The sequence below is a fragment of the Sprattus sprattus genome (assembly GCF_963457725.1).
Source record: "Sprattus sprattus genome assembly, chromosome: 12".
In the NCBI taxonomy this organism is placed as follows: domain Eukaryota; kingdom Metazoa; phylum Chordata; class Actinopteri; order Clupeiformes; family Clupeidae; genus Sprattus; species Sprattus sprattus.
Genome location: NC_137910.1, coordinates 7,170,608 through 7,191,588, shown reverse-complemented (window position 1 = coordinate 7,191,588; position 20,981 = coordinate 7,170,608). Strand labels below are relative to the sequence as shown.

The 20,981-nt window shown below is 41.2% G+C and overlaps 3 protein-coding genes across 5 annotated transcripts; 1 reads left to right on the top strand and 2 right to left on the bottom strand.

Annotated features, from left to right (window-relative positions):
* Positions 1-902: 902 nt before the first annotated feature.
* On the bottom strand, positions 903-3,421 carry LOC308372959 (glutathione S-transferase 3-like). The gene is made up of 7 exons (XM_080848333.1): positions 3,339-3,421; positions 3,139-3,242; positions 2,957-3,008; positions 1,957-2,089; positions 1,713-1,854; positions 1,482-1,607; positions 903-1,154 (listed from the first exon to the last, which is right to left on the bottom strand). The coding sequence occupies exons 2-7, from the start codon at positions 3,223-3,225 to the stop codon at positions 1,023-1,025; spliced, it is 672 nt and encodes a 223-aa protein (XP_080704459.1). The 5' UTR covers positions 3,226-3,242; positions 3,339-3,421; the 3' UTR covers positions 903-1,022.
* Positions 3,422-4,931: 1,510 nt separating this feature from the next.
* Positions 4,932-14,248, bottom strand: LOC308373111 (serine/threonine-protein kinase ICK-like). Of its 3 annotated transcripts, none has more exons than XM_080848522.1 (14): positions 14,183-14,248; positions 12,349-12,610; positions 11,233-11,287; positions 10,295-10,416; positions 10,090-10,169; positions 9,818-9,950; positions 9,034-9,205; positions 8,612-8,779; positions 7,737-8,153; positions 7,299-7,489; positions 6,960-7,102; positions 6,752-6,868; positions 6,339-6,446; positions 4,932-5,596 (listed from the first exon to the last, which is right to left on the bottom strand). In XM_080848522.1, the coding sequence occupies exons 2-14, from the start codon at positions 12,447-12,449 to the stop codon at positions 5,445-5,447; spliced, it is 1,959 nt and encodes a 652-aa protein (XP_080704648.1). In that variant the 5' UTR covers positions 12,450-12,610; positions 14,183-14,248; the 3' UTR covers positions 4,932-5,444. The 3 variants fall into 3 exon arrangements, with proteins under 3 accessions (XP_080704648.1, XP_080704649.1, XP_080704650.1); XM_080848523.1 differs by lacking the exon at positions 14,183-14,248 and adding an exon at positions 13,971-14,106; XM_080848524.1 differs by lacking the exon at positions 14,183-14,248 and adding an exon at positions 13,424-13,541.
* Positions 14,249-14,570: 322 nt separating this feature from the next.
* Positions 14,571-20,617, top strand: fbxo9 (F-box protein 9). The gene is made up of 13 exons (XM_080849395.1): positions 14,571-14,716; positions 15,586-15,660; positions 15,835-15,966; positions 16,162-16,219; positions 16,313-16,412; positions 16,627-16,757; positions 17,749-17,863; positions 18,125-18,243; positions 18,605-18,695; positions 18,778-18,873; positions 19,007-19,100; positions 19,208-19,344; positions 19,818-20,617. The coding sequence occupies exons 1-13, from the start codon at positions 14,714-14,716 to the stop codon at positions 19,924-19,926; spliced, it is 1,260 nt and encodes a 419-aa protein (XP_080705521.1). The 5' UTR covers positions 14,571-14,713; the 3' UTR covers positions 19,927-20,617.
* The last annotated feature ends 364 nt before the right edge of the window (positions 20,618-20,981 follow it).

Sequence of the window (20,981 nt, the reverse complement as noted above, 5' to 3'; positions counted from 1 at the left end):
TGACCATACCATTTTCAATACAGTAATGTCCATCATGTCTCTTAGTAAACACTGGCAACACTGACATCCTAAAAAGACATCAGGGTAAAATGCAACTTTATTTGTACTATATTTTCATTTTTTTCTGATCTTTTTTTACTGTCAATGGAATTGTAACCTGTACTGGAAACATCTTTTCACGTTTGTCTGATATTTGCTGAGCTTACAGTGTTATGCACACTACTGAAGTAGCATGAAAAACTGGGACATGTTTTGTTGTGATTCTCCATGTCGACTGATTTGGGTATATGGAGATAATTACGTAAATAATATTTTCATCAGCATTGGTCTTGTGTAATGTTTTTACTGTATTGTGTAATTTCAGTTTCTCTGTGTACTTCACTTACACTACTCTAATCACTGAGAAGTAGAATTTCTAAAAGTGTTTTAGGTTTATAACAGCAATGTGTAAGTTGTACAAACAGAATTCAGTCATATGCAATGTGTGTGTTTCATATGGTAACAAAATATGGTTTTGTTAAATTAGTGTATAGATTTTACAAGAGTGTTTCATTTTGCAATGGATCTGAGGTGTTTTGCTCATTGGGTGTGTGGTTGTGCTTATTGTGTGAGGCGGATTGAAAAACAAAACCAAGCAGTCAAAATTGTGTGTATCCAATCGTAAAAAACTGTATTTAGGCCTTTTTTATTGTACATTGCATATAATAATTCAGGAGGTGAATTCCATTTCATTGCCATTGACCCGCATATGCTGGGTCTGGATCAGTGAACTACCAAGGGGTGCCAGTGTAACCTGACTGACTAACTTGTACGAATTCTAAAGGCTACAGGTCGCACACACCCAACAGGCTTCCTCCCCTGCCACATGAATCCACTGCCAAACTTAAGAGGTCAAAAGGGTTTACTGTTTATGACATTAGGAACATTCCAAGCCGCCATTCAACAAGCGACAATAATGAACTATTTTGCATTCCAAATAAAGAAGTCAACATTTAAATCTCTGAAGTGCTGGTAGGTCTTCCTCAAGGTATCTGAAAGTTTAAGACCTCCACAACGGTTTTGACATAAACATCATCTGGTTGGGGCTTTCTCTGACTTCCAGGCTGGAGGAATTTGTTGATTGTTGGCAGGCTTCTCATCCTGTCCTGGAATGCCTGCAATACAGTCATATTTAGGAAACTCAGAGTCAGTCGAAAAACGCAAAGCTACGCACAAACAAACTGCTTACTGAGTTTACCTCCCAAACTGATTACAGTGGCTGCTAAGAAATACATGCTTTTATGGTTTACGCTAAAATGTTGCGTTTAATGTGCACCCACAGGTTCTTTATTCAGAAATGAGTGTGATGTTTCGTTGTTGTGATCAATTGCTCTGCTGGTAGCCAAAAATATAAAACAATCGAACAGGTGTTTGTGTAACAGATAGCTTCGGCTTAATATGATATTAATAAAAGCAGCAGATAGTGAAACCATTAATTTCACCTTCAGATTAGGGAAAGCGGAAAGAATAGTAGGAAATTTCTCCTCCAGCATCAGAGTGGCTTCCATTAAATGGACATCAGCACGGCTAAGCTGGCTCCCCACAAGGTACTGTGAACCGCTGAGAGCCTGTCAGAAATACACAACAAGCACCAATACACGATCGTTAAGCTTTTCCTCCTTTGTTGGCATTTAGTGCACAAAAAGATTAAAAAGTCTATCTACTTATCATACCTTTTCATATACAGGGAGGAAACGGCTGGTGGCTTTGCCTTTTATGGCACCCAACTGGGTCTCTTTTTCCTGTCCTTGTTTGAATGGCAGTATCATTATCATCTCCATACAATCACACAGCCCTTCAGAGTACATCTCAATCCTGATGGTGAAAGAATGCCGTTCATATTAGTAATACAAATTATTCAGTTACTTAGTACGGTTACTTTATAGTCAGTAAGATGAACAAGGATGATTTACTTACATGACACGCTCTTTCAGATCTTTCCCATTGAGATTGTATTTTCCTGCAATATAATTCATTATAGCTTTGGTTTGAACAAGCTGCATGCCATCGATTTCAACCAGGGGCACCTGCTGAAACATCATAGCTCCATCTGGACAAACACACACACACAGACAGACATCATGTTACATATACAATTAAAACCCTTACAGATTCATGCCACATGTCACAAATGTAAAAGATATTTCTTATTCATTTGGACTCATCCATTCAGACTAGGGTTTTAGGAAGCAGCTTTTAGTTATTCCAGCCCCACTTTAAGTGTCTTATTACAGGTAATTTAGGTGATAAATAAAACCATGTCCTTGTAAAGTAAGTATAAATTATTAAATTAAACTAATCCCAACCCACAAAATAGGCTTGATAATGTGGGCACTTAAGATACCATCTTGTGGAATCTTAGAGGCTCCATGACGTCACCTCCAACATTAGTTAAACATGTCACATGTTAAAAAGGTGACGTTTAATAAATACTGCCATCAAAGAGGAGCCAAAATAACTAAGTTATCGTTCTGTCGTTGAATTAAAAAAAAAGTGTAGGTAGGTAGAAATAATTCTATTTGGAGTAGAATGATAGGCTATACCTCCAAGTTTTTCTTTCAGATATAGCCTACGTAGGCCAAATGCATGGCGAGAGTAGATTCATAATTGCTTTATATGAAATTATTATTATTAGGCCTATTATGTCTGTGTGCGCAAGATCAATCAATTTAATAGCCTAGGCCTAGCCCCTTCATATTCATGATCCAAGGAAATCCACTTAGGCCATCGTGACAGGCTATAACGGCTATGCACATTGTTTGCTCAATAATTTTCCGGTATCTTTGAAACCTCGGTTCTTTGAGGGAACGGAGTGAGACAAAGCACATAGCCTATGCATATAGATCCCCGTTCGTGAGCTGTGACCGAAGTAGGCCTAATAATGACTTGTCATATTTTGTCAGAGTTGGCAATTTACCATTCAGAAGTTTTTCGTACTGCTCCCTTTTTGTCAGATTTACCTCTTCAAACTAAAAAACAAAACAAAAACTGTTAATCCACAAAACAAGCGTTACAGCGTCGTCATCTCTATAATTAATGTCAATTTAATGTGTTATGTGTTAAGAAGAAAGCTTTAAATGCGTCAACAAGAGATCATACATGCACTCCGGCAGTTGCCAGAAGCCATCTGATTGATTCCATCCTTCCTCTTCCATTGAAATAATACAACACAATCTTCTCTGACATTTTCCTGGCAGTCGGAGCTAGGTGAGAAAGTCAAACAAGCCAACCATAGTTTGAATTACCAATGGTATTGCTAACACAGAAGTATTTTCAAAGTCTTATTTTATGCTACCTACCTTTAAAGCAAAGTTTTGACCTGTGGTTATGCCGGGTATGCAATGTTCGCTGTGCAACTTTTGCAGAGTTCACGTTTACGTAAGTGTAGTGCGGTGGGCGGGACTTCGGGGTGGGGCAAAGTAGTAGAGACAGAAATCGAGACAGAACAATACATACTCGCAAGGCACTGTGGGAAATAGACAGTACAACATTTCAAATGTTTCGTATATTGTATCAACACCAAAATTCAAAGCCAGGTTTTTGCTAAAACAACGCATATGTAGATGCATAACAGAATAGTTTCAATGTTCTGTACAACATTTACATACACGTAGAGACAGAGACAGAAATCGAGACAGAACAACCAATAGCGGAGTGTGTATTTACATACTCGCAAGGCACTGTGGGAAATAGACAGTACAACATTTCAAATGTTTCGTATATTGTATCAACACCAAAATTCAAAGCCAGGTTTTTGCTAAAACAACGCATATGTAGATGCATAATAGAATAGTTTCAATGTTCTGTACAACATTTACATACATGTGGCCACCACCGTTGACGTGAGGTCTTTGCAAGGGGTGGGGTATATAATCTTACCACACCAGCTTCAGTTAGTGGATGTGAGGGCGATCTGGCTGCGACATCTGTCACCCCATTGATCGCTAGGGTTGATTCGGCTGATCTGGCTGGCTAGGCGGGTGTCCCCTTCCTCCCTCACCGCTCCATGTGTGTCCCTCCCGAAGCCCCGCGCTCGGTGGCAGCGGACGTGTTCCCCGGCGGACGAGCATCGCTGGTATAGAAGTAGCTGCACTCCCCTGCTAGACCCTCCAAACAAGTTCAAGGCCCAAGCCCATTGTAGGAGAAACGTAGGGAAGTCAAGCTCCAAGACTTCGTACACATCCAAATGAGGCACTGCACGTGGCAGCCTGCCTTCCTTTTCCCTTATTTTTTTTTTTTTAATTATAAATTCTAATTTTCATTCTATTCGTCAGAGGCATTCAATTTCTTTCGTTAACACATTGTCGTTTACTTCAGTTCTGGTGCAAGATCTACAACTGATATTACATTTTATAAATATTATGAATGAGTCTTGCTAGAAACATTCTAGTTAGTGCTTTCACCTATTTTAGCAGTCTGCAGTACAAGAATAAACAGATGTTGGTGTTGGGATCAAATGTAGATGACCCATTCTCTAAACCAGGGTGACTAGTTATATTCATGTGGTGGTGGCTAATGTAAGAATTAAAATAATAATAATGTACCCGCTTAAGAGAGAGCAAATGCCCCAAAACAAATCGCCTTTTCACAATATTGCTATTTATAGTTATGTTTAGAAACAATGTAGGCTGTTGGAGTGCTTGATTTATTCTTTACAAACTGGTGAAATGTGCAGTTTTTTGGTGTACATGTAGAGGTGTAATTAGGTCAATTAGTCGGCCAAACAGAGGTGCACCCTAGCCTGTGCAAATAAAATAGACTTCAAGACTTATGCTCAGTAAAAAGGAAAAAAAAAATCACTTTAATATAAATGTCACTAATGAAGACAATGGCAATACATTTTTCCCATGGAAATTCCATGACATTTAAAAAAAAAAGTAATTATAATATTAAAAATCAAACAAACAAAATAATAATACCAAAACAGGCACCTTGACGTTAAATGTGTATACTACTTACCATGTTTGCATGTATTGCATGCATGTTTCTATGTCAGGAAATGTGACTATACATTGATAAGGGGGTGGAGAAAATCAGGATATATAGGGTTATACTGTGTTAATATGTTATCCAACCTACAGCTTATGCACATCACTTTAGACAACAAAATAGTTGCATAAACAAATTGTATTTGCCAACACTCAGAAGTTCTCAAATAAGCCCATAGACATGGCAACATTTAAATACAGTAACATACAACACTGACAACATGGCATATTTGTGCATATTTGGACACATATAAAAAAAAAACTTTACACCCACAATATACAGGAGAAATACAAAACAAATATTATTGCTGTTTGATATACATCATTATGTACAGAGTTGGAACAAGTTACAAAACCACAAAGGGAAAATATTAATACAGTCAGTTTCAAGGCCAAGACATCCCTTCAGGGTGGCATTTAATTGTGGCCATATTTGGCAGACCAATCCGTTCGCCCATGTACAGGGTTCACAGGGGGGCGCGGCCTCATAGCAGGAGTGCTCTTGGTTGGCGAGGAGACGTAGGAGGCTGCCCCTGTCTGACTCCGGCTGGCCCTCCATGTTGCATAACCTGCAAAAATAAAAAATAAAAAGAGGTTAAAGACGGGTGGTATGTGCAAAAGAAAAAAGCAAAGACAGATCGCTTCACACAAAATGGTACTTCACCATGCAGGAATATATTCGCTATCAGCATTCATGTGTAAAAAGCCACATACAATTAGACTAAAAGACTGCAATAAATTGCCACAGTTTTATGACAAAAAAAACGCTTCATGAATTGTATTGTACATCACAGTTTTCGTATTTCTTTTTTTCGGTCAGTTTACTTGGAGACTGGCTCAGTGCTTTGAACTGATATATGAATCTAATAACGCGATTCATATATGATGAATGTTCCTCTGACATTGTGTTGTGGAACATACTAGCCACACTCCCCCTCAGGAAAGGGTCAGTTATTATGGCATGATTCGGTCTCTCACAGGTGTCCATTTTTCCTTGTGTCTGCATTTCAATAAAACAGTATTCAGTATACAGTAAAGTATTTCAGACAGTAATCCAGGCGGCTCTCGTGACAGCTCTCAAGGCTCCTAGCGCATGGACAGCGATGCTGCAAACAGAGCCCTGGCTCATTAGTACAGAAGCTGCTAATTAGTGTGTCCCTTAAAAACACTGAAGGCAGGAGCAACTCTGCTAGAAACTGTTGACGTCTTTGGCACAAACAACTTTGGAAAGTATCAGAATATATCACATCTCCGTCTTTTTTGTGAAGTCTTGATGATCACATACACCAACATAGTAAAACCAGGTCTTACTTGTTGTTTTTGAATCACCGATGGGGGCCAACTGCACTCTCGGGTTTGCAGGGCCGGGCTCTTTCTTGTAAAACGAGGGTGTGTACCCACTTGGGAGTGTATTCGTTCCTGGGTTTAAAAAAAATAAACATACATTCAAAATATAAAGGTACATCAAATACTTGAATATATGACGCAACAACAATGTCTTGGATGGTGTGTGGTTTAAGTGGTGAAATACCATAGTCATATTTCGAAATAATTTTTCATAATAGACAAATATTTTCACACCCCTCGGAGGGGAAGAGTCCCCCCAACAACAAAAATCACTAATGAGACGAACATAGATAAATAATCCACATTTCTCTCAGCATTCTTTCTTTGGTTGGCACTGTGCTTGCCTGATGTGCATAGGTGGGTGGGTGTACTCTTACCGTGATGTCCTCGGAGGGGAAGAGTCCCCCCAATAGGAACAGTACTGGTTCCCCAAAGACTGTTTCCACTGAAGTCTTTCGTTGAACTTATTGCCACATTCTTTTTCGTACTTAGCCCTGTGGAAACAATTAATGGAAGCATGGCTTCATCTGTAGTGTGGAAATGAACACATAAATAGCTAGGTCGGACTGAAAATACTCAGTTTACCTGGTAAATATCTTGACTGCTTCAAGTAGTGTTGTTTGGCTGAGGCAGTCCTTGTTTGGTCTTGATAGCCCAGTATATTATTCATATTCGACGAAACGTCGTTCCTGCCAATGGTGGGACTGAAGTTTGACACGTTTCCGTACCTGGGGAGGCCAAAACAAAAAGGTTAGAAGAATCACCTCAACAGCTGAAGAATCACCATCTGAAAATGTCACCTATCTACCAGAAGTGCAGTAGAGAGAACTGCCCGTTCACACAGCAGTCATACAGTTTCATTTAGTTTAAAGAATTTAAAGAAGAACAGCTGCAGTGAAGTCTAGAAGCTGAAGGCTAATTGACCTGCTTGAGGGCTCCTCTCCTTGTCTCCGTCTCTCACTGGAGTGGCTCGTTTTGCCCAGGAGGGTAACAGTAGTCTCAATGTCTTCATAATCATCCCAGTCGTCTTTCAACACCCCCGCTGTGTGGCCCCATCTCCTGCGGCCCGCTTTGGGCTTGGTGGGAAAACCTGAGAAGTTTGCGTTCTCCGACTCCTGCGTCAAACACATAGAAGAGTAGGGGGGTTGGAAAATGAACAACTTACAACAACCTAACAACAAGCATTTCAAAATCAGGAAAGGAAAACCATAGTATTTTTTACAATATCCCTGGTACAGTAGGTAAAAAACACACGCACACACACACACACACACACACACACACACACACACACACACACACACACACGAAAAACACATTTAGACACATTCATAGAGAGAGACTCTTTTGAATTCCACTCACCTGGCTGTGGCTGCCTGTGTCATGGATGAAAGGAAAGCGTGCCGGAAATCCTCGCTCACCCTCATCCTGCTGTGCCTGCTGCTGTTGCTTCACAGTGCCGATGGAAGGATCCGGAATTAGCTCAGAGTGCCTTTGGTACAGCGGAGCAGATGGGGGCTGGATCTGCTGCAGGGGCCGTTGGGGGGTCTGAGTCTGAGGCTGAGGCTGAGTCTGAGACTGAGGCTGGAGTTGTGGGGGCGGCTGTGCCGGGGGGACGGGCCTTAACTGTGGTGGCTGTGGATGTGGATGTGGCTGCTGCTGCTTCTGCTGCCGCTGCTGCTGCTGGAGGGGCTGAGAGGCCTGGGGTCGGCCCTGATCTAGGACCTGCAGTGGCGGGCCCAGGGCCTGGCCCACATTGAAGTAGGAGTACCGGAGGGCCTGCAATGAGCCGTGGATGGAAATGGCAGGAAGGCAAAGAAAGAAAGAAAGAAAGAAAGAAAGTCTTAATGTCAGTTATAGAATGATATTTAAAGACATGGTTTGACTTTTCTTTTTAAAGTTGAATGTTTGAAAGTCGTCATGTCAAAGAAACATGCACGCATTTTTGTCGTTTCTCCCCTATAACATAACGGTCAAGTCATTTTTGGATAAAAACTCCATATGACACCTCTCCAGTGGTATGAGACTGAGAGTTAGTCTGAATTTGTATATGACAGGTTAAACAAATTAGTTTTTATCATAATTCATCATGGTACAGCATTTGAACACATTCAACGGTTTTATCTCACGGTGACTGGACGCTTAATGTGACTTGGTTGACTGGTGTATAGAGCCATATGCACACATGAACAGATGTTTTGTTTAATACTTGGGGGAGACCGGATGCTTGTGGTCACCTGGCTGGTGGTTGGTCTCTTCTTTGGGTCCCACGGCATCAGGTCCTTCATCAGCTGGATGGCCTCCGCGCTGGCGCTGGGGATCAGGCTCCGCAGGCTGGTGGGCACGCACTGCGGCCAGCGGAAGTTCATGGCGGCTGCCAACTGATGGCCCTCTGGCCACTCATTCTAAACAGATGGGACAGGGTGAGAATGACGGCTGTCTATCAGGCTGCCAAACGTCAAAAGCTCCTATTTTCAGGACTGTCTGTACGGAAAGGCGTCTGCCAGAAATAGCTTTGCTTCTGGATCGCCTCCAAGCGATATGTGCCCTAGTCTAATGCATGCAAACAGCTACTCAAAATCTAGTCTGAAGTGGTGGTTGTTTAGACTCTAGGCTGGTACTGGGTTGAGAGAGTAGTGCGCAGTTTGAGTAATGGTACCTTCCTGGGTGTTCCTAGGACTTGGCAGATCTTGAACATGGTGTCAACCTCACTGGATCCTGGGAATAGGGGCCTGAGTGTGTAGAGCTCGGCCATAATACAGCCCACAGCCCACTGGTCTATGGGAGAACTGTAGGTAGTCGATCTCAGGAGGACCTCTGGGGCTCGGTACCTGTGGGATGGCACGGCAAACACAAACAAACACGTCAGAGAAACAGATCCGGTGAATCAATACTCAAATCTCACAGGCCCCAGAGCCTGAGAAGTTCCTTTCCGTTTATGAGAAGTTCCATTCTGTTTATGATTACATGATCCTGAGAGTGATTGATTGATTAGTTTATTGACACACATCAGTTTTTTCCTTTACAGGAGCACTGTTCTTCCTGTGGTCAAACAGTGATCACCATTTCAGTCCTAGCTTCCAGTCCAGTTAATTAGTCACTTATCTGAGAAGAACGTTTTTCATGTACATGTACCTAGTCATCCACTCACATCATTTCCTCAACACATGTATAGAGTGACCCACAGAGATAAACCACAGTTTCACGCTCCCTGACTAGCAGTGAAATCCTCACTTTTACCTGAAAGGTACCCCTACAAGTATGTTTGGGTCCATGGGTCCAACCATGCTCAAATAAAGATTTCACAGCAGGTGTATTATCATATTTACTCAATTCGGGGAGAGGAAGCAGTTTTCCCAGCTGCTCGCTGATGCATTGTGTTGACATATGCCCGCGCAATAACTTGCAGCAATCTGCGAGGGGCTCAGGGAGGCCAAACTCACCATCTGGTGGAGACGTAGTCTGTGTAAGGAGGACGGGATCTGATTTCCCGGGCCAAACCGAAGTCAGCTATTTTAACCAGCTCTGGACCCATGCAGAGCAGGTTTTCAGGCTTAAGATCGCGGTGAAAAAAGCCTAAAGGGGAAATTGTCGGTTGAGTGGGGGGAAAAAACACAACCAACATAACGCTTATGAAAAAGTTATGAAAAAGAAAGCACTAAAAATGGTCTTGCATAATGCCACCACTGACATTTGCACATGGTTTCAGACATACCATGCTTATGAATGAAGGCAAGGCCCTGCAGTATCTGGAACATAATATTCCTCACAGCAGATTCGGGAAACAGCCGAGTTCTGTAACAGTGGCAAAGATAAGCAAATTAATTAAGACATAGTAGCCATCTTAGTACACGAGGAAGTAGGCCTGTCTACCTCTAGTTTTATGAAGTTAATAACAGCAGTACACAGAAAATGTTTACCTCTCTTTCATAAGCTGATAGAGGTTTTCCTTCATGTACTCAAACACAAAGTATAGGTGGTCATTTTCGCGGATCACCTCTTTCAATTTGACCACATTGGCATGGTTGAGCTTCTTCAAGGACTGAAAAGAAATGGATAATTAGCAGGTTGCTTGTGCAGTGCATGCCTGACATTAAGAGAATGCCATGTAAACTCCCTCATTCAGAATACAATTATTTTTTAAATTCCAGGCAGGAAGCATGTGGTCTGTAATTACTATTACCATGCAGGTGCTTAACAAAGTCATGCACTTGTCATTTACATGTAATGTGTCAATTCTTTGGAGAAAATTGGGGGCAAAATAAGCAGGGATGCTTCAGGCATTGTGATAGGACATGCTTTGGCACATAGTGCAGTTCACTGCAGTCCTCTCTTAGGTACTGTTACAATCCCCTTGGGTGACTCCTAAGAATAAGGATGCACAATTCCCCTAAACTGTGGTTCTGAGCAAGGGCTTTCCGGGCAAGGGAGAAAGAAGCACTCCAGGCTTCAAATGCATAAGCAAGAGGCACCTACTATCTCAGTCTGAGCTGATGTCTGGTTGTGAGCTTTGGTGATTTTGAATTAGTGGCCCTCCAAATAATTGAATTGTGGATAAAAACAACAACAAACAATGATTAGACGATACACACAGGGTCCACAAACTCTGATCCTGTAGCTTGTAAATCAGTGCTCTTGATCACACCGGCAATTTCCCCTGCACTTTATACCACAATAGATTAATTTAGCAACCACCTGATATGGTTGCTGAGGAACCAAAAGGACACGGAATCAATGATGACTCATGCTCTCCCGAGTCAATCTTCGCCCTCCTCCATCGCAGAATTTCTATGCCAAGGGTAAGTAACACCAGCAGGATTTAACTGTGCTTTATTCATAGGGAGGAATTAGCCCTTACCTTAACCTCTCTTAAATTCATGCACTCCTCCCAAGAATAAAACTTTCTCTTCATCCTGTCATATTGTTTGAAAACAAAAACAACACATTAATAATAAATGAATTGATAAATTACTTTCATAATATAGTGGTCTCCAGTACCCAACCCAACCCAAAATGAAAATGGAACATTGTGAAATAAATTAACCTTCGTAGTGGTATTGTAAATTCAGGAGGGGTACACTTGTTTCTAATCTCTTTGAGGTAATGTAAAATGACTTATTCATTATTAAATCTATAAATATTTATGTTTTAATTAAAAATAATGAAATTCCATATTCTCTAATACAGCTCATTTGTAATACTCTGCATCTGGTTAGACAAAGGAGCATTATCATTACAACACAGAGATGACATACACTTGTTGTTAACACACAAGTCACATATTTCCCCAACTACCCTGTGGTTTCAACAAGTGATGATTGACCAGGCACATTTGATAGCCTCTGCTAAGGGAAGCACTGGGAAGATCAGATTGTCAATAAATCAATATCACTCTCTAAAGATACGTAAAAATATATGATGCAACCATAGACTGCCCTCCATCCTTGACAGAGGCTTCCTATCCGGGCTAAAAATGGACGGCTTTATTTCAAGCCCTTACAATGCAAGCTTCATGGCTCCTGTGACAGATGTCCCCTCCTAATCAGTTAAATGGGTGGGCTTGACATTGATGTATCACTTAGGCTTGCATTCGTCAGCTTATCCAGGCATGGCACGAGCGGTGACTGGCAGTTAATACCACTACTGGTGCAAGACCAGTTCATCTGACTTAGTGGGGGATTTACACAGCAAATCTTTGATGTAGTAAAGAAAAATGACATACTTCACAAGGACACTATTCCCCTGGTGGAAAATAAATATTGTATAGTAGTATTTGTGCCTCTTATTTTAAATGCTCAAACCGCTATATTACGAAGACCTTCCTGCAAGGAGATTTTAACAGATCCTGGCATGCATGTTAATCCCTTGGATTCGCTAAGCAACCCACTCAATAGTCTAAACATGAAGTGAAAAAACACTATTTCAAAAACATGGTTGAGCTGAAAGTGACTTGATGCTTAGCAGGCACACTCACTTTTTGATAGCGACGAGCTCTCCTGACTCCAGGCTACGTCCAAGGTTGACGGAGCCATAGGTGCCATCGCCCAGTTGCCTGAGAGTTGTGTATCTATTCATGGTTCTTGTTGCTTGTCACCAGCTGGTTGTAAAATGTAATGGTCTGAGGCATGGGACAGAGAAACCCTCTTGCTGTCGAGTGCAGCCAGCTTTTGCGGTGACAACAGCAGTGGACAACTGGCACAGTTGCAAGAGTCATATTGTCACTGGCTTGCTGCCACCTTAAAAAGTGATGGGAGAGAAGGCATCATTAGTGTCAAGACCTGCACCAGACTTTGAAAAAAATCATAGCAATGTATCCATAGATTATATCCATAGCAAATCGGCGACCCTGGTGTTGTTTACTTCAGTGATCATTGTGTGGAGCACATAATCACAGACAGAATTAGTCAGTTTTTGTAGTGTGAAGCTAGGTTACGGTATTACACATGATTATTGACATCAACCTGATCGTCACTTTGTTCCCAAATGGACAATAAAGACAACAAACTAAATGCTCAGAGTAAAATGAATGTTATATTAAAAATGTTGGCGTTTAATTTTTACTCGCCACTTTAGCACAGCGTCTCAACACCATATTACGTTACATAGTCCCTTAACATTGATTGGTGTAAACAAATTAAGTCAGGGGCAGTAGCTCGCTGACTGACTTACAACCGTTAAAACGTTGACTAAACGCTGCCCAACAATGCATACATACCTAAACCTAACATTAGCTTCACATTTCCCGAAATTTTGAAACAGCACCTATTGATCACGCTATTCCAATTGATCAATTTCCGTTAGCTTACCTAGGTAATCCATAGCTACATTTAGCTTACATAGTTTGCATTACTATCTTCAATGGTAATTAGCCAACATTGAAAACACTGGTTAACGTTATAATAAAAAAAAACTGCTGTTAACGACAGCTAACGATAGTCTGTGGCTGTCATATTGTCAACATTCTAGTCAATCTTCTCAAGAAATCACGCCGAATGGCGTTAAGATACTGTGCTCCTGATAACCGGATAAATATGTTTACAATGAGTTACCTTCTGCGATTCAGTCCCATACAAAAACATTTGAACTATGTCATCATAAAATGTCACGATCTAACTAGCACTTGTAGACGTAGCTGTAGTAGCCTACTTTCGACAGGCAGTAGTAAAACTCGCAAGCTACACAACCGTGACCTCTCCGCTTAATGTTACCAGCCAGCTAGTAGCAACATGAGTTATCATGCAGCAGCAGCTACAGTTGGCGAAGGCTTTTGTTGCTATGTTTTCGCAGAGATTTTCTCTACATTGTTTTGACGATGTATTCTACCATTGTGTATGTCCCTGCTTTAGCGCCATCTGCAGTGCCGGTGTATGTAATGTTAGAAAGTTGAAACTGGCAAAAGACTTTGTAATTAATTGTAATTAAAGCCAGAATTGTATTTCTAATCTTTAACTCGTTGTAAGAAAAATACGTCTGTTTAAAACAACTGCTGCGAGCTTACTTGATGCGAGCCATAGTTAAAAAAAAAATATCTTAGCCTACTAGTAAAAATATAAATATTGAGTGAAAAAAAAATGTATAATGAAAACACACACTCACAGAATAACAGCCTTTCGTTAGATCCCTTTTCTCTTATCACGTTTTCATGAAACACATTTCATGAACATTGGTGTTTACTTAGCAGACTATCTAACAATAAATAGTATTCCTTTTGACGTTGAAAACAATGATGGAAGCCACTGATTCTTCTTTTTCAAGATGAAACCAGACTAACTACAACCAGCAAGTGACATCTGAAAAATCTAACATACCGATTAGATCTATAGTGGCATCATGGAAAAAAAAGTTTGTGCTGCTGATATTGAATCATGGAGATGTTCAGTGTAAAAATAAACTATTAGTCATACGCTGGTACAAAGACAGCAGAGGGGTCTACCTTTTATAAACGCCGTTGGAGTCACTGTCTTAGTTATTGTAATTGTTTAAGTTATTTTGAAGGCGCTTTTATCCAAAGCAGTTAACCAAATTATATAAACTCTTCCATTCCCCACTCCAGGCGTGCAGGTATTATAGTCTGTGGTTTAATTAAATGGTAGAATCCACTGCCTTGCTGTCGCAATCATTCGTCACACCACGTGAACAAACAACACCAAATAAGTCCTTCTACTAGCTTTAGCTCAGCTAGGTACAGTTCTTCGATTTCACCCTTACGAAATGGCTGCTGTTTGGCGAGCCCGTAAATTCCCTCGTAGTGTCGTCCGCTTTTCCGACCGTGAACTGTAGATTCTTAAGTAGAGGGACACATCGCACACGTTAGAGGAAGATCTGACGGATAAACAATTATGGTTGTACACTACGTTTTTATCTATTACGTTAGTTACCCAAGTTAGCCAGTAGAGCTAATTTTAGCTAGCAAACATGCGCACGCCTACTGCTTAGCATGACGTGTCTGATACTAGCTAGGGCTGCTAATCCTATGATGCTAAGTAAGAATGAGGCTATTCTCAATTTTTGGTCAACGCGTTTTAAACTTTCTGCTTGACGGGCACATGCCTATTGTCTTATGTGCAATGCAATTATTGGTTATGTGGTGATGTACATCATAGGTTGCCATTGAAAGGTCTGAAAGATTTGCAAATGCTAGTATGGTGGCATAAGTTTGACATGAATGAAGGCTACCCACAAAACAAGTGTGTTTAGATTCTCCGCGAAACTCAGTGCTAGTGTTACAAGAGGCAGCAGTTCGCATAATACAAATGAAGGCTCGGTCTGATGGATTTTCGACCGTAGTCTGCATGTCTGAAGCTATGTTATTGTTATTTACAATAAACTCGTAACTGTTGACGGTCTGTGATTGGCTTTGCATGTCTCACGCCTCTGCTACTTACACTACCAGGCTGTAGTGCTGAAAATCTGTTCATTTGAGATTACAAAATAGCTACCTACACCTTGCTTTGGAATATTAGTTTGATAATGTACGAAGTGACAGATCGTTGCTTGATGAATAGCTTTACCTAGGGAGAGATTGTAATATTGGTCCTTGCAGAGTAGTAGGTAGATTAATCTTTTTTCACGTGGGAAATAACAACAGGACATCTCTTGGAAAATAAGGACATGTTCAGTTTATCACTGCTTTTGCATTTGTAGGATATAGCTGTTTTATTTGACCACATTGTTTATGATGTGGGACTGAATGATTATTAAACTTTCACAGGCTGAAACGGAGCGGAATTCTGAAGGTGGTACTGAAGAGGGGGAAAATGAGAATAATGATGACTCCCATCTTGAAGTGAGTATACATTCTTAAACTGTAGCACTTTTCAGTAGCACTGACAGTACAGTCCATACATGTATTAGGTTATGGTACTTTCCAATGACAAAGTGTGACTTGTTTTACTCAGCCAGGTGTCTCACATATTTGAAATGTCTGAACTAGTTTGAACTGGTTTTGTTGGTCTTGTAGTTGGAGCTCAGTGCTTTTCGAGCTCAATGGATCACAGAACTAATACCCAACTCTGGGTTTGGTGGACTGAGGAGAGACCTGTCTCGAGTAGCTGACCTACGGAGAAGACAGGAGCTCATCCGGGAGGAAAAAGTAGGTTCACTCAGCTCACTTTGCAGCGCGTCTTCACTTACAAGAGTAGCGTTAGATAGAAATATGGTAATGTACTTCATGCCGTAGTGCATTAGATAGCATTGAGGCTTTCTGAGGTTTGCACCATTGGTAATGCACAGTGAGCTGCATGAAATATTTAGTATGTGGCTGTTTTTTTGACTCCTTCTCCTGAAGGCAAGAGGACTGTTCCTAAGAGCAGTTGAGGAAGAGCAGAATGGATCGGTGTATGAAGGTATTCTATCTCTTTTGAAGTCAGATACACAAACAATACAAAGTTGAATTTTTCTTATGCGTTAAAAAACCCTTTTGTTCTGGTCACATGCAGCCATCAAGTTCTATCGCCGGGCTATGCAGCTGGTACCAGACATCGAGTTTAAGATAAACTACACATGCTCGCCTGATCCAGATGAAGGTGTTGGAGCCTAGTAAGTGATGAAACTGAACTGTATCAAACATTGATCATTTGCTTAAAGGCTACTAAAGGGTTAAGCATACCCTTGCTTGCATTGTTTATCTTAAGGGAACTGTTGATTTTCACAGCAAATGACATTGAGAACAGGGCGTAAAATAATGTGTCATACAGCAGTTTCACTAATCAACCACACAAAATTGCTTAAAGGTCCTGTTGTTTCTCTTTAGCCGGGAGGGGAGTGAGGGCGACTGTGAGATAGATGACCTCATTGCCTTCTTCCAGCAGCAGCTCACTCTGCAAGGCTCCTCCCAGAAAATATGTGAGCCTGAGATGGAGGTCTCTCAGGTGCACATCTCAGGTAAAGACTAAAGCCTTAGATGCACTCTTCCCATGGTCAGGGATGTACTGGGGAATAACTGAGGGGGATAGATGTAAAATAAATGTACATTAATATCAACACAGGGGTTAATGTTGTTATAATAACCCTCCTGAATTCCATCTTATCCTCTCTTCTGCTCTCCTCCACTATGATGGACAAAATAGACCCTGCCTGAGCCTGAACACAAACAAATAAGTCACTGGGGCAGGCATATATGCACTAAACTTGAATCACATGCATGACTGGGCAGACTATAGTTGTACTTCATGTTATTGTGTTACTTATTATTATTGTGTTTTTATATGCACATGAATGTAAGTGAAAAAGGAATAGGAGTTTAATGGGCCATTTGGACAATCCTGCAGAGATTTTAAGATAATTTAATTTTATGTTTATTTATTTACATATTCATTTTGAAATGCATATGCTTTTGTGTCTGTTTTTGCTTCTCCGTTATGTTTTGATATGTTCTGCTTGTCCAATGCTTTCGTTGGCCATCTCACCGCTGCATGTTATTTTTGCGTGAATATAAAATGTTAACTCTCAATGAGAGTGAACCAAGTGCAGGAAGACGCACACAGCACGCTCTCATGTGCACCCTGCCTGACAGGCAGACAGACTGGGCCTGTAAAGAGACAGTCTGGGCCTGTAAAGAGACATACCGGACCAGTAGAGAGACAGACCGGGCCGGTAAAACTTTAATGATTTATTTAAATTTTTATGGCCCACCCGTATGGTATGCCTGATGGCCAGTCCACCACTGTCCTTGTTCCTTCAGTATATCTTTATCATAAGAGGTCCCACAAGCCTCTACACGTTTCTTCTAACAAAAGTTTGTTGGCGTGTTTCTTGGGGACCTCTGTGAATATCTCCAATTGCAGAGCTATTCATATGTCCAGTCAAAAAAGGGTAATGCTATCTTGTCCCTGTGTGATTCAGTGTGGTTTCTGGTTTGTCTGTGTCTTAACAGTCCTGCCCAGGGAGGTGCTGATGTACATCTTCCGCTGGGTGGTGTCCAGTGATCTGGACATGAGGGCGCTGGAGCAACTCTCTCTGGTGTGCCGAGGCTTTTATATCTGTGCCAGGTGGGTCGCTCTGTCCCAGTTTTCACCAGGTGCAAAAAAAGTCAACACATGTGCATACTAAAGAAATATACACACTTGCTTAGAAGTCATGGTTGAAGGATTGGAGAAGAATCTTGTGTATATATATATGTGTGCTGTCAAGTGAGCATTGTGTGAAAAGTTTTATGAGGTATTTTGGGAACTCCGTGTCTCAGCACTACCAGGCAGTGTGTGAGAAGTGTGAAAAGTGTCGAGCTGTATGTGTGTTTCTTTGCGCTGCAGGGACGGAGAACTCTGGCGTTCAGCCTGTCTGCGGGTCTGGGGCCGCAGCTGCACCAAGATGCTGCCGTTCACCTCCTGGAGGGAGATGTTCTTAGAGAGGCCCCGCGTGCGCTTCGATGGTATAAACATTTTGTTTAATGTTATGTACGCTGCACTATGTTGTCTTTATTTTATCTATTTCTTTTATTTCTTTTCAAATGTGTATTAATTATTTTTTTTATGTTTATACTTGAATGCTATTCCTACTACCTTGCTGCTTTGGCAATTGAATTTCCCTCACAGGATTAATACAAGTTTTATCTATCTATCTATCTTATATATCTACAACCCTGGGGAGGAAGCTTGCAGATTTTTTGTTTGTTTGTTCAAACGAGTTGTCAACTACAAAATATAGTATAGACTTTTCTGCTCAGTAAGCATTTGTAGAGAAATTTTAAATAAAAAGCATATTGTCAAAGTAATTTTTTTCAAATCCTCTAGGACTATACATCAGTAGAACCTCCTATCACCGCCAAGGAGAGGAATCTCTGGATGGGTTCTACAGGGCATGGCATCAAGTTGAGTACTACCGGTAGGTTGACACACACTGTATTAACTTTGGCTGTCCTGAGTGTAAGTACTTGGCTCGAACTCTCAATGTTTTGTGTTTGTAGGTACCTGCGTTTTTTCCCAGATGGTCGGGTGATGATGCTCACCACTCCAGACGACCCACAGGTCTCTATTCCTCGTTTGCGTAGCAGGAACACAAGGTTTGGGTTGAATTTACTTTGGACTTTGACGACCTTTTCAATGTCGTTTTTTAGCATGAATCTTTGGTTCGTAAGTGTTGCCTCTATATCAGTGGTATGTTGTTGCTAAGTTATGTCGCACTGGTCTGTCTAGGCTGGAATCTGTTCTTGTTGGTCACTACCGTCTATCCCAAGACACAGACAATCAAACCAAAGTTTTTGTTGTTGTCGCCAAAGGGAAAGAAGAGGTAGGTGGGGGCGCCGGGCTGAATTAGCAGATTTTTGTTCATTCAAAAGGTGCTCTGTAAAACAGGATGACTTTGACCTCTGACCTCTGTGCATTTTAACATGGCAGAAGAGCCGGTTCTGCAGGCGGAACCCTGCGACAGACGCGGAGCACAGCTTCCATGTGGGGCTGCAGCTGGCCTCCGGGGGGCGCCAGCGCTTCAACAAGCTTGTGTGGCTCCACCACTCCTGCCAGACCACCTACAGGTATGCTCCTCTCTCTCTCTGCTGCACCATGTAGACTCATGGCTCCACTTACTCAACTGTGTGTTTCGCGAAGATACTTACATGTGCATAAATGTTCGGTTATTCATTAGGCAAGTGATTATCAAAGGCAGCCAATCTGGGAGACAACTTTGCTTGATGTCATAGTCGTAGGAAAGGAATATCTTTTGGTCAATGGGAGCAGTGATTCTTGGACATTTTTTTTACTGGTTTGAAGCTGCATACACGCCATATCAGTTATCATAGCTGTTCTATGAACCACACTGTAAGCTTAAGAAACAGGATGTAGGAAACATTCAAACAAAAATATGAACGCTTTCCAAAACGAAGCACATGTGTGATCTGTATATTATATGTGTGTTGCTTGTGTTTGATGAAAGTGTCAAAATTAATGTTTTTGTTGTGTAATTATGGTTCAAAAACCATAATATTCCCGTTTTTCTTTTGTCTTTCAGATCGACAGGAGAGACAATCGTCACAGCTTTTGACATGGACAAAATGTACATGCCCCTGTTCTTTGCTCGTGTGAAGAGCTATACTGAATCTTCTGAGCGACCCCTGTAGCTCAGTGAAAGGATTGCACGTTTGACTTCAGTCTACCAACAGGTTTACATGCGGTCCCTCACAAATCCATTCCCCATTTACCTTTCCTTGCTTCCCAGCTAAATAATGCTATCGATGAATGTATTTCTGTGTATATGTGAATATATCTAGCTTGCCATACCTTTAGGAGTGGTTCCATGCAAGCACATGTACTAGAATCAATGCTGCATTGAGATGTAACTGCTACTGATTGACATGCAAAACTACACACCACACAACACCATAGTAAACAAACATCATGGACTTTCATGCACCTGCAGCTCAGCATCTGTGTGTGTTCACTTGGTCTGATAATGAATGCTCTCACAATGTTTTGTGAATCCCCTTACTTTCATTGTACATTACAGGGGTAAAGAGATTATCAAATGCAAATAAAATGAATACATCTCTTTTTCTGGTGTTAAAATCGGGGACTGTCATATCTATATTCAAATGTGTTCCATTGGTGTCCAATACTCTGTTATTTAACATTTAGCTTCTCCCCTGTATGATAAGGACAAGTATAATCCAGGTATTACATGTTCTATGATTTCTGTGGACTTCGAGGGATTAAGATTAGAGAAAATTTGATCTTCGAACATGGAAACAAAACATTGATGGATAAAACATAAATGGATGCTTGCCAGTGCTTTCTCTGCAATGCTGATATTGCATATGTATTTCACTGCCATAGTGTCGGCCTTTGGAAACTCCTTAATGAGTTGCACTCTGGTTCCTGGTAAAGCTGGTTTGATAGCTGCAGCATGTATTCCATGCACTGCTTTGTTGATGGCTCATGTTAAACAAACTGGTCCTGTTGAGGAGTGCTTTCACCACAGCTTACAGCCAATGCCTCCCCTGGTTTCTCTCAAAGGCTGAGGGAAAAACACTTGATGTGCTGGAATGACAAATGTGTTGAAAAGAAAACTGTGGTATGGAAAAAATAAATACTTTTCTGGACAGGCTGCTTGGTGGGAGGTGTCTGGTCAGAAGGTAGCACTTTATCTTCTAGAATTCAATACAGATTGAAAGGTGAC

Excerpts from the sequence above, each read along its gene's own strand:
- LOC308373111 (XM_080848522.1), bottom strand. The coding sequence starts at position 12,449 with ATGAATAGATACACAACTCTCAGGCAACTGGGCGATGGCACCTATGGC. Across the intron at positions 11,288-12,348 it reads GAGCTCGTCGCTATCAAAAA|GATGAAGAGAAAGTTTTATT; the intron begins GTGAGTGTGCCT and ends ACAATATGACAG. Across the intron at positions 7,490-7,736 it reads ACACAGGCAGCCACAGCCAG|GAGTCGGAGAACGCAAACTT; the intron begins GTGAGTGGAATT and ends TGTTTGACGCAG.
- LOC308372959 (XM_080848333.1), bottom strand. The coding sequence starts at position 3,225 with ATGTCAGAGAAGATTGTGTTGTATTATTTCAATGGAAGAGGAAGGATG. Across the intron at positions 3,009-3,138 it reads TGGCAACTGCCGGAGTGCAT|TTTGAAGAGGTAAATCTGAC; the intron begins GTATGATCTCTT and ends TTTGTTTTTTAG. Across the intron at positions 1,855-1,956 it reads GATCTGAAAGAGCGTGTCAT|GATTGAGATGTACTCTGAAG; the intron begins GTAAGTAAATCA and ends TTTCACCATCAG.
- fbxo9 (XM_080849395.1), top strand. Across the intron at positions 16,758-17,748 it reads CTCTCAGGTGCACATCTCAG|TCCTGCCCAGGGAGGTGCTG; the intron begins GTAAAGACTAAA and ends GTGTCTTAACAG. Across the intron at positions 18,244-18,604 it reads GCCCCGCGTGCGCTTCGATG|GACTATACATCAGTAGAACC; the intron begins GTATAAACATTT and ends CAAATCCTCTAG.